This window comes from Selaginella moellendorffii, unplaced genomic scaffold, assembly GCF_000143415.4.
Source record: "Selaginella moellendorffii unplaced genomic scaffold, v1.0 SELMOscaffold_5, whole genome shotgun sequence".
NCBI lineage: Eukaryota > Viridiplantae > Streptophyta > Lycopodiopsida > Selaginellales > Selaginellaceae > Selaginella > Selaginella moellendorffii.
In genome coordinates, this window is record NW_003314266.1 from 1149053 (window position 1) to 1166935 (window position 17883).

The following is a 17883-nucleotide window of genomic DNA, read 5'->3' on the forward strand; positions in this document are numbered from 1 at the left end:
CCATCATATTTATTTCCCTATTACTTTTTGTTATATTTCTTATTTGCTCTTTTGTTCCCTCTCATATTTCAGATGGTCTTTATGTTATGGTAATTGATCAACTCAAGAAGGAGTATATTGATTGCTTCAACTTCAACCTCTCTTCTCAAGCCAAGATTGCGATATATCATCCTATTCTAATTATTTAATTGTCAAAATTCTTATTTAGTGTTGATCACCAAAAGAGATTAAGATTTTACAAATTAATATTAAGGAGATGTTAGAGAAGGATGTTATCAAGAAGTTTGGGAATCTTTGCATGTGTGAACTTTATATTATGATAAATTTTGATGGGAGTATTTGGTTTTAGATTGATTATCATTATTGAATAATATAACTATTCCAGATGTGTGTTTGCTTCCTCACAATATCGATCTTTGGGCAAAGTTGTTGATTCACTAAGTTGGATTTTTCTTCTTGGTACTGGTAGATTCTTGTAGCCAAGAAGGATATTCTTAAGACTATGTTCTGTACATTGTTTAGATATAACAATCTTTTGGTGATGTTATTTGGTTTGAATAATGCTTTAACGACTTTTCAATAGATATAAACAAAATTCTCTATAATATTTCAAACATGATTACTAATTTTATTGATCATGTCTTGCCCACTCAAAGGGGATATGGGAAGAATATATTTATAATATTTAAGGACACATGACCCACTCAAAGGGGATATGGGAAGAATATATTTATAATATTTAAGGGTTGGTTGTGGTTTAAAGTTGAAATAGCCTAAATGCATATTTAGGTCTAAAGAAACAACTTATCTTATATACTATATTTCCAACAAATATTTTCAAATTAATCTTGACAAAGTTTCTAGAGTGAATTCTCTATGTCAAAGTGTGGGAAGGATATATAACACTTCTTTTACAAGATGCAATATTTCAGCCATTTTGTTGATCATCAAAAGTTTTTAATCACATTGCACTATTGCAAGCATTGTTGAAATTGTTAACATATTTTTTTTTATAGTTTGAAGATTGTCAGAGGGCATTTGCAAATCTCAAGGTGTTGACAGTTCACGCAACACTTCATTTTACACATGGATGCAAATAATATCAATTTTGGTAGAGTGTTGTTGTAGGAGAGAACAAGTGTTCTTAGATAGTGTCATTCGATTGTATATATTATTTATATTTTGCAGCCAACTAAGATGAACTACTTTACGATAAAGGAGTGTTTAGTAGTGGTGTGGGGTTTTAAAAAGTTTTATATATATTTCCATGGTTTTTAAATTCTATTAAAGGGTGATCATATTGTAATCACTTTGTTGCTTAAGTGAAAGAAAGTAATTGGTTGTATTGCACAGTCAGCATTGAAACTTTTCTCCCTCCTCTCTCTTTTCTTATTCTTGAAGAGTTTGTTATTTTAGTGTGAGTGAATTTTTTGGATGAAAATTTTATACTCTATCTTCTTTGGATAAGGCTTAAAATGTTGAGTTGTATGGATTTGAAGGCTTCTGATAGCTTATATCACTTGTCAATAACTTATCATTCTAGCATTTATATTTTTAATATCAATTTATACAGTTAATTTTTAGCAATAAATATGTTATCATCGTTTTTTATTACTTGATTTATTAAGTAGAAGTTGGTGTGTTTATTAGTCCATTTATGATGGCTATTAGATACTTCCTCCTTAATTAAGTGGTGTTTTAGCATTTTTGTTTAGAATGAATCCTCTCAAACAATAATCTTACATTCATGGCTAATGCATTTCATATCTTGACATCTCGATTAAGGATATTGCACAACTTTACAAGTGTTTATCATCCACGGATTGATAATTTGGTGTTAAGACTTATTAGGACTTTCAAGGAGATAATTGCAAAGTATGCAAACTTTCAACATATGGATTAAGATGGTTATTTGCCATCTCTTTTGTATATATATATCATGAGGGTGTGCCTTTTGTTCTTTCTCACACATTTCCTCTTGATTTTTTAAGCACAACAATCACAACCATATGTGTCATCTTCAATATTACCCTTCAAACTAAAAAGTTTTATTAGCATGTCACCACATGCTGCTAAGTGAGCTGAGTTTACCTTTGTAAACAGTACATGGCATTAATATTAAGTTTTAGGATCAATATTTAACAAGCATTCTTTTAGTAGTCCAAATAAAGTTTAGACCACATACATATGGGACAAGGTTATAACTCTTAATATCATTCATTTATAATATACACAATGGATGATTTAGTGTTGGTTTATTTTTCCAATCTTACAGTATATGGTTTGTCCAAACAGCTCTTTGCTCAGTGGATGGAATTTAGAATTATGCATATATTCTATGAACTCATAAGTTTAAAAAAGAAAACCATTCATTGCTATTTCTTAATAATATATTTTGTATTCTATAAATTTTTTAACTAGAACTTTCTGTTTTTTATGGATAAAATAATGAAAAATCTAAAATATATATTTCATATATTGAGAGAACCCTAAGGGCAAAAGAGAGATATCTTTAGATTACTAATAGCAATGACAATTGCATTATGAAGTGTGGTGGGGTGACATCCATAAACAAAAGTTCTAATAAGACCACACTAGAATTACTCCAATTTGAGGGGTTTAAACATATTAAAATCCATATGTGCCAACAAGTTCTTATGCAAACTCTAAATTAAGACTATTAAACACTAAGCTGAGTAGTACCTTTGGGACAGAACTGCAAGATTGACAAACCAAAGCAAAACATAGGAGAGGTTCTCATGGATCAAATATTATATTGATCATACACTTGAGCTTTAGCCAACATTATAGCAAGTGTTCATGCCAACCTGATCTTGAGCAAACTACATAAACATGCAAGGGAAAAAAATCACTCCCGCTACTTTCCATGCAATAAAAAATCATGTCAATAAGAGAATCCTAAATATGGCAAAAGAGAGGTATCAATCAACCATTTAGGGTGGCCATCTAGATTAGCCACACTAATATAAATGACCACTAGGTAATTGGAATCAAATGTAGGGCTTGTAGGTACTATTGTTGTGCATCGAACGCTTCCACAACCTGGATCTTTGGCAACGAGGGTAAGCAAAATGCATTCCTCTCCTCGAAATTCTTCAAGATTTCAGCTAGAAATCCCTCTGTAGATCCTTTGAAAAATTCCTTGCATCTGCCATGGTCACATACAATCACAACGGCACTTGCATGCAAATCATGAGAGACTATAACATAGATTAGCAACAGGAATAAAGAATTCCTTGACCACACAATATTGAGGGAGTGAGACTTGGTGTCTCACTTTTAAAGAGCTAGGTGTTTCCCAGTTGTCATCCTCTGCAGCCCCCTCCATCCAGATGGTAGGCATTGAAGGTCACTTGTGCTTGGGAGGGAAGGTGCGAGTGATGGACATATAAATGACACCGTTTTGCCCTCGCCCTTTTAAAATTAAGTATGCTCGCCAAGACATCTGCCCAGTGCTTCTCCTAAGTGACCATCAATCGTTCTTTGGTAAATTCATAAAAGTTCATGTGTTTCATCTCACAATAGGACTGTAACCATCATCATGCCAAAGACAGATTCAGTGTAGCTCTTTACCTTTTAATTTCTGTAATTTTATTCTTTCACTCCTCCTCTAGGTACGATTGCAGCTCCTATTGCAGCTACTGTGCTTGGAACATAAAATGCTATTAGCCATAGCAAGAGCAGAACACTTACATTTGCCAACCATGGAATGACATTCAAGAGTCAGCAGGTTTTTGGAACTTGGTTTCGAGAGGGGATAATAGCGGATCTAGTTGCCCATAGTTAACAAACACATCTGCATGATTGTCATAGCGGATCACCACCCCATCACTCACACAATTTCCAAAGCAACCAATCCAAGGTGTAGTAAGGCTTCACTCCCTTGAATAAAAAAGGCTCCTTTTCCTTGACTTTGAGCAGAAACTTCTTGTTATCATGGTTAAGGTCATCCAGGATACTGGCTTGTAGCACAAATGCTTTGCAATACATGGCAACACTGATCACCGGCCAAGTAGACCTTCAAATCCATGAAGTCGTCCACCATCTATGGCGTGCGCTCACCATTTCTGCCACAATCGTTTCTCCCACAGGAGCTAGCCACACGGACTCCCGCAGCCTCAGCACCGTTGCGACTGCAAAATTGCAATTCCAGGGCGCCACGACGGGGGGTTCACCATAGTACTCTTCTGCGAGAAGAGGTGCCAGCCCGATCTCGAGGACCTCTTCCATGCCGAGTGTGGCACCCTGGATTGCTCGAAGGCAAGCGTGCCTCCTAAGGGGCTCGCACAGGCAAGCGCATCTCCAATCTTTGTTCTTGTATAAAAAGTGCCCATTCCCGGCATTGTTGAGCTCTTTCAACTGGGACTCACCGCTTTTAAGCTCAGAGCCGGCCAAAGCCTCCAATGCCGGCCTCCATGCACTGGCCGGGCCTTTCTCGAGCTTGCCAAGGGCATCGTCAACCCCATCGGCATACAAGAGGGAGATCACCACCGTAGTAGAACTTCAGGAGCAGCGGCGAGAACCCGGTGAGGTGCCGGACAGTGTCGTCCACCGGCGGCTTACCGGCGTGCTGCGCAAACCAGTTGACCTCCTCGCCATCGAAGGTTTCTGGCATGTCAAAGAAGGCATTTGCAGCACCAGGGTCCGCAGAGATACACCGCCTGGGGAGGGGAGTTGTGCGTTAGAACTGAGCAGGAGGATGCTATCGACTTACCTTGCATCGGTTTTGCGTCGTGAGAAAGGCAGCGAGTGTGGCGAGTTTGCCACAGCCGGGTAGCCCCCTGATGCATCCACGGCTGCCGGGCGCGACAAAGGCGGCGTCACGGAAGCAGGCCCGGCCCATGAAGGCGATCCAGATGGTCTCCTCTAGGAAGTCCGAGGGCAGCCGCACACGAGTGAGAGAGCGCTCGCTGCACAGCTGCTGCTCGGCCACCCCGCACAGGTTCTTCTGCATCTCCTGCCAGCTTTCGATGCACCTCCAAGCCATCTAAATCCTTGAAAACATTGCTAGGTTTTTTGCCTCCAAGCGCCAACAAGGCGTGCGACGCAATTTTGATATTGGAGAGCCCACGAAAGATCTCGAACCTCATCCGCCGTGGTCGACGGCAACACGACGGAGGTTGTGAAAACTCTTTCCAGACAGCTTATTATCACCAAAGAGCTTATATTCTTGAAAAAAACCTGCCTATTAATATAGAAATAAAATATAAAGTATTAAAGATCAAACAGAACTTGATATAATTTGAGATTCAATAGGAAAAAATACATTTTCTCTGTGGCGCAGTATGGATTTCTTAACTAGAAAGAACACAATGCAGCCTTAATATAGCTCTTCTGTAAGCTTCATTCGTAAGCTTCATATTTCTTTTCTTTTTTTCTTTTAACATTTTCTATCCCATTAAAGCATCTTCAATTATTTAGTCCATCCTTGCTATTATTTATGTATACATGCTGTATATTTAGAATACAAAATATAATGGTTAATATTAAATTAATTTAATCTTGTGTTTATAAACGCTAAATCAGTTTATAATTTATGAACTTTGAAATAAATAAAGAGTAGAAATTATTGTAATACTATGGTAAATCTATTTTTCACTATAAAGCAAATCAATTATTTTTTCAAAATTTAAGTATATAAGTTTTTAGTAATAAATAGTTTTAAGTGATTTGTTTAGCACTTAGTAGAAAAAATATTATTTCATAGAATTTTAATAGAGTTAAATTAAATATAAGGATATGGTATATAAATATGTGATTAAGAAAATATCAACAGATATAATATATCTATATAAAGTATATAAAGGCTAATTTATTATTTATTTTTATATTTTATAACTGAATATATTTTTAGGATTTTATTCAGTCTTTGAATGGTCAATAATTAATATGTTTGCAAATTCTATAGAAAATTAAACTATGAAAAAAAAAGTCCTATACACTATGAGTGAAAGTGTTTTTTTAATCTATAAAAATATACTGTGTTCAAAAAAATTAAAGAAATTTATATAAGTTTAATTAAAATACATTGTTGCACATCCTTTTTTTTAAATAAAGTTTTGTATTATAACACTTATTATAATTAATACATTATAAGGAAGTGTTTTTACTAAGTAAAGTGGCTAATATAAACCAACCATTCCATCGTATTTAAGAATATTTTCATCATAAACAAGATGGATGAATAATGTAGAATATACTAGGAGAGGTTTATAAATTTTAAAAATGTTTATAACTATAAACACAAAATTAATCTAAACGAACCAGAAGATTCATAACTCGTTAACCAAATCAGAACTATTAACAAATCTGAGAGAATTCACAGGCTGATCAGAAACTCAGATTCATGATCCCTCAGTCAATCTTAATCGACAAGCTGTTACTATGCTAGCTGTTGCTATGATATTCTCATCCTTGAGATCAACTCTTTCACTTCACTCACTGTTGACAATGTCAGCAGTTTTTGGCACTTTCACAATGAAAAATTCAACTCGGGACTGGCCCACCTGGCAAGAGGAAAAATTAAACTTTTGCTTTGGTTTCCATAAACTACAGCTGACCGTCATGTGCCACGATACAGTCTTATCGTCACCTTGTGTCTTCACACAAAAAGTCCAAAAAGATGAGAGCTTGTGATAAACGAGCGTAAAATAAAGACGGAAAACGCACCAAGAGAGGATGAGATGAGAAAGTTCCCGACCCGTGACCACGAGAAACACGCTCCAATTCTCCACTACATACGCTTCTCTCTGGCTCCTTATAAGCAACGTACACCGTGCGAAAGTACTTCTCTTCAATCGCTCGTTTTCACAATCCCCACCTGCCTCCCAAACGCAATCCATGGCTCCCACCCAAGTCCTTCTCAAAGGCCTCATCCTCCTCCAGAAGAAGCACGTCCTGGATCTCACGGACGTTAGAGCGGATCTCTGGGACGACGCCAACGACTTGTTTGGAAACAAAGTCAAACTCCAGCTGATAAGCGAGCTCGTCGATCCTGGTAAGCAGCAGCCGCAGCAGGGACTCTGAACGAAATCTCTTGCTTTTGCAGCCACTGGAAGCGGGAAGACGAGCCCCGAGGTCGCAATTAGCGGATGGTTTCTGTCGTTCGACGGTCTGTCTGCTGGAGATGTCAAGTATGAGATCCAGTTCTCGGTGGACAGTGACTTTGGCACTCCCGGGGCGTTTCTCATCCGGAACCACCATCCCAACCAGTTCTTCCTCAAGTCCTTGACACTGAGCGCCCCGGACGGCTCTACGATCCACTTTCCCTGCGAGTCGTGGGTGCACAACACCTCCAAGTACAGCAGCCCCCGCGTGTTCTTCAGGAACCAGGTACAGATCTGTTCAAAATCGGATTTTGCATTAGCAGCAGTCGAGCGAGAATTCTAATCCAACTTTACCTCTTGCAGGTGTACTTGCCTGACTCTACACCCCCGGGACTGAAGACCATCCGCGAGAACGAGCTCAAGTGCATTCGCGGAACTGGAGAAGGCACGCGTGTCCCAGGCGACAGGATTTACGACTATGATGTCTACAACGATCTTGGAAATCCCGATGCCAAGCCGGAACTCAAAAGACCGGTCTTGGGAGGTGCGAAGCTTCAGTATCCTCGAAGGATTCGGACTGGACGCAAGCCTGCAAGAACTGGTAAGGAGTTTAGATTTAGCAGCAGCAGCGTACTGACCTGCTCTACTCTTCTCCGTATTTTAGATAGCTTATCCGAGAGCTGGTCATCCGACGACATGTATCTTCCACCCGACGAGAAAACTGCCAAGATCAGGAGTTCCAGTGTTTTGGGAGACTCCATCAAAGCGTTTGCTCACAAAATTGTCCCAGCAATCAAGACCTTCTATGCTGACCGGGCAGCCAGCTTCGAGAGCCTCGACGAGATCAAGGCTCTGTACGAAGAAGGTATCGACTTGGGAACCTGTGTCAACCCGTTAACCGACGAAGAAGCCAAGAAGAAAGTGCGAAATCCGTTTACCTTGATAAACGAGCTGACTACCACGGACGACGCCAACGCGGGGCTGCTCAAGTATCCACTGCCACAGATCTTACAAGGTTCTAGTCTTTCGCTCACAGGTTTGTGTAGAGACGATCGCTGACGGAGATCTTTTGTGCCAGGTGATGACGATACATGGATGTCCAACGATGAGTTCGCTAGACAGACTATCGCCGGATTGAACCCCATGCTGATCACGAAGCTCGAAACTTTTCCTCCCACAAGTTCTTTGGATCCAGCTGTATTTGGAGCACAGGCCACTGCATTGACAAACGAGCACATTCAGACCCAGCTTCAAGGTCTCACAGTAGAACAGGTAACGTACATCTTCTAGACAAGGAAAACCAAAAGAGACTTACGTGAAAAAACTTTCAGGCGCTTGAGAAGAACAGGCTATTCATTGTAGACTACCACGATGTTTTCCTGCCATACTTAAACATCATCAATGCTCAGAAGAACAAAAGAACATACGGAACACGCACCATACTTTTCCTCTCGAACGAAGGAACTCTGAAGATTGTCGCCATCGAGCTGAGCCTTCCAGCACCAGGAGAGAAGGGTCAGAGGAGCAATCGAGTTTTCCTACCTCCAACTAACAAAAAGGACTGGCTTTGGGAGCTTGCCAAAGCTCACGTCTCAGTTAATGACGCTGGATACCATCAACTCGTCAGTCACTGGTAAGTTTCATTGAAGTTTTTCTTTCTTTCCCTGTACAAACAAAGAACACGTTCCATGATCAGGCTGAAGACTCACGCTATCATGGAGCCAATCATCATAGCCACTTACAGGCAGCTCAGCGCTCTCCATCCGATCCTCCTCTTACTTCAGCCACATTACAAGAACACAATGTCAATCAACGCGAGAGCTCGCAAGGCACTGATCAACGCCGGGGGCATCATCGAGGACTGCTTCACAACCGGACGATACTCCATTGAGATGAGCGCCGTTGTCTATGGACTCTCATGGAGATTCGACCAGGAAGGACTCCCAGCGGACTTGATCAAGAGGTAACCAAAGCAGGAAAAAACCAATAAAGATCGAGTTTTGTTCTAACGAAAAACTGCTATGATCAGGAAAATGGCTGTTCCGGATCCAAACGCAAAGCACGGACTGGAACTTATCATCAAGGACTACCCCTACGCGGTCGACGGCCTCAACATCTGGGACGCTATCAAAAACTGGGTGACGGACTACACGGACATCTTCTACAAGGAGGACGCGTCAGTAGCGGCGGACACCGAGCTCCAGAGCTGGTGGCACGAGATCCGCTACGTCGGTCACGCAGACAAGAAGGACGCCGACTGGTGGCTCAAGCTCGACTCCAAGAAGAACCTGGTAGAGTTGCTTACCACGGTGATCTGGTTGGCCTCGGCACACCACGCCGCCGTCAACTTCGGACAGTACGCTTACGCCGGCTACCCGGCAAACCGCCCGACCATCGCGCACCGCTTCGTCCCGGAGCCCGGCACCAAGGAGCACGAGGAGTTCCTGCAAAACCCCGAGAAGTTTTATCTGTCAGCAATCTCGTCCAGAGTGGAAGCTACAACTGTGATGACAACGATAGAGATCCTGTCAACTCACACGGCAGACGAGGAGTACCTGGGCGAGCGCAAGAGCGAGAACTGGACCGGGGACGCTCGAGTCCTCGCCGCCTTTAGCAACTTCACGGCCGCCATGCGAGAGGTGGAGCACCAGGTGATGGCCAACAACAAGAACCCGAGCCTCAAGAACCGGCACGGAGCTGTCGATGGCTACACGCTGCTGTGTATTAACTCCAAGCCCGGCCTCACTGGAAGAGGAGTCCCAAACAGCATTTCCATCTAAAAAACGCGAAAGCTTTCCACTCTTCCCCGTTTGTACTTCGAGAATCAACCAAGTCACCCATTCCAAAAGCTCGCGACAGGAGCTGGCTTGTTCCAAAAAACTCTTACAATATTACACCTATGCATTGTCGTGCTGCTGCGAACATTCTATATTGAATAGTCTTGTACAGCTCCCTGGACCAAAAAAAATCAAGCTTTAGCTGTCATGGGTCCACACATAGCTGTTGTATCTTGTACCTTGGAATGAAAAACCAAACTTTTTGGTACTCGGGCCGTGACAAAGCCAAAAGATCGGGTCAATTCTATCCTCCCTGTTCCATCTTCCATCCTCTTTTCTTCAACTTCTTCTCCCATCTTTGTCGAATCGCCACTGTAGTGTGCACTGTAATCGTTGTTGGCTGTGTGGAGCAGCGCTCTCTCTATACACTTCGCGGCTGGCTGGATCGCTCGCTTGATTCTCTTGCTGCTCCCTGGAAACCATACAGCGACAAGCGCGGTCTCGAGCAAAAGATATAGTCGGTCACCCCGGAAAACAATCTCCAAAACGAATGTACAAGACGACGTAGCGAGCGCAAACTGTGTAGTGTGTTCTTTGTGTATGTGTATGTGTGTGTCAATGGCTGCTGGTTGGAAAGAGCGTCAAAATTCGCCTGGGAGGCGACGAGCCGGGCTGTCCTTGATTCTCCATCACCATCTCCCTGTGATCCCCCGGACCGCCACCCATCCTCTGAGGCACAGACCTCCCCAAAGTCCCGTAAGGATGGTGCTCGAAGCCCGAGTAAGGAGGCCGGGGACCAAACGCGGCACCGACGTGAGGAGCTCCAAGCCCGGCAATCGGCACAGGCACCACCGGCGAGAATGGAAGAGCTACGACGTCGTCGCGATGGCCGGGGATGAAATGAGCAGCGGCGGCGGCGAGGCCCGGAGGAACCGGCGTGGAGGCAAAGAGATGATCTGAGGCCGACGGCCCCTCGCTCGAGAGCCCCTGCATCCTCTTAAGATAGAGACGGTACTTCTGGAGATGGCTGGCGACGTTCTCTCGCGTGAGACCCTCTACGTTCATCAGCTGCATGATCGTCTTTGGCACCGCGTTCTTGATCCCCAGGTGCGCCACCGCGTCCACGAATCGCTTGTGGAGCTGTGGAGTCCAAACCAGCCTCGGCCTCTTGAGAGTTCTAGCGGCCGGCTCCTCGCCGGAGTTCTCGGGACCCCCGCCAGAGTCGGCCTCCTCCTCCTCGCCCAGATCCGACGATTGCTTCCTCAATTTCTTGGCGGTGTTGCTGCTGTCCTCGGCCCCCATTCCACCACCAGAGCTCGTCTCTGGCCGCCGCTCGTAGGGGCTGTAGGGGAGATTGCTCATCATCGGCGCGCTGGCGACGCCAACCTCACCTCTCCTGGCCGGATCAAAGCCCTGCGTACCTTGAAACTGGAAAGAATTCCCCGCTTGCCCCGGCTGGAGCGAGGAATTCGCAGCCGCCCCAGCTCCAGCTCCCGCCCCAGCGCCAGCGTCCGCGAAACCCCCAATCCCGTTCCCCGCCGCGGCATTCTTGTCAATCTCCTCCTCTGCCGCGACTGGAAACGCGGGGATCGACTCGAACACGCCTCCGGGCGACGACGATGGCTGGCGCCGCAGCGCCGTGACCGTGGCGATCGAGGCGTGCAGCACGTCCGACGAGGATTTGGCCGCCTCCTGCGAGATGCTAAATGCACTGGCCAGCTCCGGCGTGATCAAGCTCTGATTCAAGGGCGTCAGCTCCTCCGGCGTCGGCAGGCCCTCCTCCCACTCCTCGACGCGATCGTTCTCCTTCACCGCTGCTGCCATCGCGCGCGCCCCTGCCTGCCCTAACCCTAACCCTAATCCGCCATAGCCCAGATCTCCCTGATCCATTATCTTTTGGTCGGCCGGACATGTGATTTCCCACGGCGCATTCCATTGGCCCACGTACTCTGCGGTTGTTTAAGTAAGAGAATCTCGATCCATCGTAAAAAGATCTGGCAGATATTTGCGATTTGGTGAGCAATGGGGGGTCACGTTTCTATTTTCTGGCCCCCACCTACCCGGGATTAAAATCGAACTAACTAGTGGCATAGTGGAATCTTTTAAAGCCTAGACTAGGGCGGGAAATTCAAGCTTTTTAAAATTTTAAATTACACGGATGGACGGCCGAGATGCTCCGCGATGAAGGGGACCAGCCCCGCGAGCAGGGCTCCAGGGCATTCTTCCGGCGGGAGGTGGCCGCAGCGAGGAAGCGCGATGAATTTCTAGATGGGCGACGATCGATCGATCGATAAGTGGAGGAAAGGCAGAGAAATTGATTGATGCTTACCGATTTGGAGAGCCGGGACGCGAGATCTTGGACGGCTTGGAGAGGGACGAGCATGTCTTGCATCCCGGCCACCAGCAAAGCCGGGAGGTTTTGCACGGCACGAAGGAGCTCGGGAGTGACTTGCTCGCTGCTGGATGAGAACTTTTGCGATTCCAGTGCTTGGCGATCCCATCCCTCGACACGGAGGGGTACCTGGATCGATGTATACAATCATGGAAATCTTTTGATCAAGTTCGAATTTTTCCTCATACCTTGTAAAGTTCCATCACTTCGGAGGTAAGCTTGGAAGCATCGTGCCAGGCATGGCGACTCGCCATCTCCGAGCACAGCAATGGCCGGAGTATGTGCCGTCCCAAAGAAGTGTGGAGCAAAACTCGAGCAAATGGCGATATCACCTCTCTGGAGGAGCTCACCGCGATCAAAACCACACCTTTGATCACCACCTTCATCGCAGAAATGAAAATCCATGAGATGATCCAACTATAGTGGCTTGAAGCTTACCCGCGTTGAGCTTGGAGATTTCAAGATCTTGGCAGCTGCCATAAGAGCGAGCAATCCACCGTCGTCGTGACCAACGAGCACGACCGATGAGAATTTTAGTTGCTGGCAAAAGCTCAGCAGCAAATCCACCTGCGAGCTCTCATCAGAGAAATCAAACAAGCAAGAACAACAGAACAAACTCTTTTTTTTTTTTCTAGACGACGATGAATAGAACACTCACTTGTGACTGGAGCTCGTAAGGATTGGGAAGACCATCTTTGTCACGGCCACCATTTTTGCCCGGCCGGCTCGTCAGTCCCCAGCCAGGCCGATCAAACGCAGCAACACTGTGGCCGGTTTGTCGAGCTAGCGGAGCCATTACATGCCTCCACGAGAAGACACCACCTCCAAAACCATGCACCAAAACTATTCCTTTGGAGCTCGAATCTCCCGGATCAATGTCCACAATATGTTCTTCTCCTCCTCGATCACACCATCCAGAAACTTTGGACGGCAGGCTCAACGAAGAGCTTAGAAACAGTGGCTTTGATCCTGGAAATGGTAAGCTTGCACTCCTCGACAGCGATTTCGATCGAAAACTTCTCTGGTCTCTCGGCCATCCCTCGCAAAGTCTGAAGTGCAAGTGCAAGCCTTTGCAGAGCATGAACTTGCTGTTAACGAGCAGCGGCGACTGCTCGTCATCCTCGTCGCTCTTCCCGAGCTTTTGGAAGATCGCCGTGGATCGAAAGCGCTTGCCGCGCCTGAGCTTGACGATATATTTACAAAAGAAATTCTGCCAGGATCAAGGAAAGAACTTTAGATCATGGAGAAGAGAACTTAGAGAAAAGCTGGAAAAAGAGGAAGATGTGATCAACAGAAAACTTACAGATTCTTCATCTCCCTGGGGAAATGATTTTTTCTTTGCCTGGCAGCTTGTCCTGTATGCTGAAACTCCATGCCCCAAGGCACACGCGAATGATGAAGCGAAGAGCATCACCACTCCAAATCTAGCGCTGCTAGTAGTGCTGCTCCAGAGTGATCCTGCTGGTGGTGTTCTTCTTGGTGTGGAAGACGATGATGAGAACACGGCGAAAAAGAGGCACGCCTTGACAGCCACAAGCGCTGCCGAGCTCAGTCCCAGCAGCGCGGCGATCATGAAGTAGGCCTCGCATCGCACTCCTCCAAGAGCGTACGCGGCTGGCGGAGGAAGAACACCAAGGGAATGATTTGTTAGCGATAATCGACATGAAGAACACGAAAGAGAGGACTGACTGACAAGACGAGGAGCACAAATCGTAAGGACACAAGGACGCCACTGACACAAACACGGCCGAGAAAAGCGAGAATTTATATACAAAGCCTCGCCAAAGAAAGAAGTTCCAGAGATGGAGATGATCCACGCGAGAAGTTGACAAGAGCACGAAATCCCACGCAAAAGTCGGAAGAACAGACACTCGGACAAACGCAAACGCTAAGAAAACTTGGATGAAAAAAATCGCCAACTTTACTAGACAAGCACGGTCGAAGAACAAAGAAGTGCGAGTTAAAACACGCGACACCGACAAAAAACTAGAAACCAACAACGAAAGGGACCGAGAGAAAGGTGGAAGACTTACAGATTATAGCGAAGGATCTGGCAATGGAAACGATCAAAATGTCGAGGAGCGACGAGCGAAAATCGTAGGATCCAAAGGATGATCGCTTCTCCAAGTCGAGCGTGGAGAGGATCACGCACGGGATCCCTACGTCGAGCAGCGCCAGCAGCAGTGGAGTGGAGGAATGTAGCAGCAGCGATCCGACCATGCTTGTCATGAAGAACAGCGTTTTCACTCCTCGCTTCCATCCTTCCAGACGTCTCCGGAGAAAAGCCATACCTTTCATTGGATCGCGAAAGCTCTCTGCGTCGAGTAGCCACCTTTTACGGAGAATCCTCCTCCATAGCCACACTTTGCTCCTTTCGATCGAATTCCTGGCTCCGAATCTTCCTGTCCAAATCGATGTCTCTTGGAAGCGTGATCGTTTTCGAGCAAAGAGAGAAGATGGTGGAAGGAGGAGACAATGTAGGCAAGGCCAGGCGAAAAACAAAGAAAAAGAAGAAAGAGAGGAAGTGGTTTTGTGACAAGTACACTGTGAGGAGGATCGATCCAGTAGCACGAAAGAGGTCGCTCGCTATCGAGCCACAAAGTGGGGAGGGAAAGAAAAAGGGCAGAAAGAAAGAACTAAGAACAACGGCCTAGCCTATACCTCATAAGATCGATCAAATCGGCGAAGTGGGCTCCTCGGACTAGCGCTCAAGCTAGGATTTTGGATCGATTCTCGGGGACCCAATGTGGGGCGACGCCGATCCGACGCGACCCAAGAGCGCGATTCGGGCCGATCCGCCCGGATCGAAGCAGCTGCCAGAGCTCCTCTCTCGGTTACTGCGTAGCTCTTCACTCAAGCCTTCCATTTCTCGTCTTTTCACTGGGCGCTTCTCCAGATTTTCCAAAAACTTGGAACGTTTGCTACGCAACAAAAGCGAGAGAGCCTGGCACCAAAAATCGAGGAATGGGGGAGGAAAGATTCGCCCCCAAAAACAGAGGTCTTCCCCTCAGCTGGGAATGGCAAGATTCGCTCAAACAGCCATATTCCTTTCACACAAAAGGAGCAAAAGAGAATGGAAAAGGGGAAAGATCGCACTGGACGCCATAGCCGAGAGCTGCTAGCTAGGTGCAAGAGCTTCGATTTCTTCTTTTTTTGTTTAGTCTTGGTGGATATGATCGTGTACTTGGTGGATCGCGCTGGCTGGAGCTTCCACTCACTCACAGCGTCGAAAATCTCTTCCTCCTCTTTTTTAATCGCAGTAGCCTCCAATTCCAAAATCCCTGCAGTGTGGATTCGCGGACACGATCATGAGGCAAAACATGCCCCAAATGATTGGAGCCAAAACAACCGCCCTGCGCTGGACACGATTCGATCACACGACCAAAGTGTTTTTAAATAACACGAATATTTTGGAATCTTATTGGACAGAATATGCTCCCGCATCTTTTGCTGGGTTTGAAAAAAGCAGGCAATTCGCTAGCTTGCTGCTTCTTCGTCTTCGTCGTCTTCGTTCTTCGGCGGCGCCACCGCCGCCCCCGCCATCCCCGCCAGCGGCGTAAGCTCCACCGAGATCTCCGTGATGAGCGATCGATTGTCCTCGTCCACGCTGAGCGAGAGCTGATCCACCGGGATCGCCCCCCACGAATTGAGCCGCCCGACCACCTTCATCGATCCGCCCCGCCGCAGCGCCGCCTCGAGCACGCCGATGGCGTCTTTGATCGGCCGGACCACCAGCATCCACTCGCCCACGCTCACGCAGCAGGCCGTGACCAGGAACCGCAAGAACGCCACCACTTCGTGCTTGCCACTCCGGTGCTCCGCCAGCGCCGAGGACGAGAGGCCGAGCAGCAGGACGTGGAGAGGGACGAGCACCATCACCACCGTCAGGAGGCCATAGACACGGATCTGGAGCCTCCTGTTGATGACGAGCAGCACCATCTTCCAGCCCAGGAACAAGAAATACGCGACGTAGCACACGCTGAAGATGCTCGTCGCCACCGTGCTGAGGAGTGGAACCCGGCAAGCCGCCACGAATCTCGTCGCCGTGATCGTCGTCGTGGAACCGCCACCATCGCCGCCGCTGCTGCTTGTAGTCCTTGTTCTCGTCTCGTTCACGAACGCCATGGTGAACGACTTTGGAATGGCGCCTCGGAATCCTTCGTCCTGCTCCGCAAAACTTGAAAAGCTCGAGTACTCGATCGCCGGGACGATGAACACCAGGAAGAGCTGGACCAGGACCGCTGGCAAAGCGAGGAGAGCGATGAAGACCACGGAGCGGTGCCGCCACCTTCGTCGCCCCATGAAGCTGAATGGATCACTGCGGAGCGACTGGCGGATCAGGAAGAGCGCTGCTAGGAAGAAGCCCGGCTCTGCAAATCCCAGCGTCAAAAGCACGTAGCTCCGGCAGACGTTGGCTTGTTCTTGAAAATCGAGGCCATGGAAAGCCCAGCCTCGGTTCCGGAGAATCGGGAGTCTCAGTAGCTCCAGCAGCAGCCACAGTGCTCCCAGGCTGCTCAGCAAAACTCTCAGCAGCCACGGGGAGTTGAACTCCCGGAGATGACGAACGTTGAAGCCTCGACCATGGATGATCTTGCGTCGAAAGCTGAATACGTAGACTATACATGCAACCCCCAATCCGGAGAGACAAACCAGCAGCACCAAAGTCACGATCTGGAGGGCTTCCTCGCTGCTCAGGGGCATCACCCGATTGATATCTCTCGCGAATTCTACACTGCATGCTGTTGTGACCACCGCAAAGTCGTCGTCCTACTAGCACTGCCGCCGCCGATGACGATACCACCAACACCACCGCTGCTGATACCACCACTGCTGCTACTGCCTGTTCTTCTCCTCCAAAAAATCCTCCTGGCTGCTCCAATTCTTCCCAGCTTCATTCGTTTCTAATCCATAGCCTCGCTTGCTTCTACCTCGGCCGACGAAGAACTCGAACTAACTATGCTTGTCCTTTGCGGAAATTCCCAGCCAGCGCTTGTCGAGCTGCCTTAAATGTGACGAGCGAGAGAACGAACTCCTGTGAGATCCTTATCCGGAAAACTGCTCCAATTTCCCCCTCTCTTCAATCCTCCCGGCCAAAGAAATCTTTCTTCTCTTCTCTCTCTCTCTCTCTTCCTCGCTCTCTCTCACCTCGCGAAGAAATAAATCCCTGGGCGCGCGAATTCCACCGCTCTCTCGCCTGGAAACGGGACCCTGGATATGGATTGAGCCGCTTACCCGCACCGATAGGGAGGGAGACGACGATTCTTGCTCGATCGATTGCGGCGGCGCGAGCGCCGAGAATGCAATCGCAGCGCGCAGCTCCCTGGATTGACAAGAATGATCGGCGCCGCTGTGTGGAGCTCTTCTAGCCCTCGTCAAGCTCCAGCTAGTTGTTCGTCGTGGTCGTCTTTGCTGTGAATCCGTGCATACTTCGTGGGGAGTATCGCAGAAAACCGATGGAGGCCGTCCGGCCGTACCGCGGGTGACCGGCTCACTGCCTACCTGGGCAAATGAACCGGTGGCTAGTGTACGGCACTACCGGCTACAGCCCGTGGGACCCGCCTGGGTGGCGGACAGGCTGGCGACAGACGTGGTCGTGCCGTACGCGCGCTTTTTTCGTACTCGCGAGCATCGGCCGCCGGCAAGACGG

At 47.1% G+C, this 17883-nt stretch overlaps 4 protein-coding genes and 1 long non-coding RNA gene across 5 annotated transcripts; 1 reads left to right on the top strand and 4 right to left on the bottom strand.

The window, feature by feature from the left end:
• Positions 1-6432: 6432 nt before the first annotated feature.
• LOC112344599 lies at positions 6433-6765 on the bottom strand. The gene is made up of 2 exons (XR_002991761.1): positions 6691-6765; positions 6433-6620 (listed from the first exon to the last, which is right to left on the bottom strand). It is a non-coding gene; the product is annotated as an uncharacterized LOC112344599 (long non-coding RNA).
• On the top strand, positions 6735-9989 carry LOC9659907 (linoleate 9S-lipoxygenase). The gene is made up of 8 exons (XM_024669657.1): positions 6735-7018; positions 7070-7353; positions 7431-7668; positions 7732-8082; positions 8146-8339; positions 8399-8700; positions 8764-9030; positions 9097-9989. Exons 1-8 carry the CDS (start codon positions 6862-6864, stop codon positions 9845-9847), a joined length of 2544 nt encoding a protein of 847 aa, XP_024525425.1. The 5' UTR covers positions 6735-6861; the 3' UTR covers positions 9848-9989.
• On the bottom strand, positions 9908-11693 carry LOC112344598 (two-component response regulator ARR1-like). The gene is made up of 2 exons (XM_024669658.1): positions 10084-11693; positions 9908-10020 (listed from the first exon to the last, which is right to left on the bottom strand). The coding sequence occupies exon 1, from the start codon at positions 11666-11668 to the stop codon at positions 10460-10462; it is 1209 nt and encodes a 402-aa protein (XP_024525426.1). The 5' UTR covers positions 11669-11693; the 3' UTR covers positions 9908-10020; positions 10084-10459.
• A 251-nt stretch (positions 11694-11944) lies between these two features.
• Positions 11945-15556, bottom strand: LOC9658480. The gene is made up of 7 exons (XM_002965070.2): positions 14270-15556; positions 13540-13850; positions 12895-13446; positions 12675-12803; positions 12425-12616; positions 12174-12365; positions 11945-12108 (listed from the first exon to the last, which is right to left on the bottom strand). Exons 1-7 carry the CDS (start codon positions 14532-14534, stop codon positions 11995-11997), a joined length of 1755 nt encoding a protein of 584 aa, XP_002965116.2. The 5' UTR covers positions 14535-15556; the 3' UTR covers positions 11945-11994.
• A 77-nt stretch (positions 15557-15633) lies between these two features.
• Positions 15634-17684, bottom strand: LOC9659908. The gene has a single exon (XM_002965071.2). The coding sequence runs from the start codon at positions 16935-16937 to the stop codon at positions 15714-15716; it is 1224 nt and encodes a 407-aa protein (XP_002965117.1). The 5' UTR covers positions 16938-17684; the 3' UTR covers positions 15634-15713.
• Positions 17685-17883: the final 199 nt, after the last annotated feature.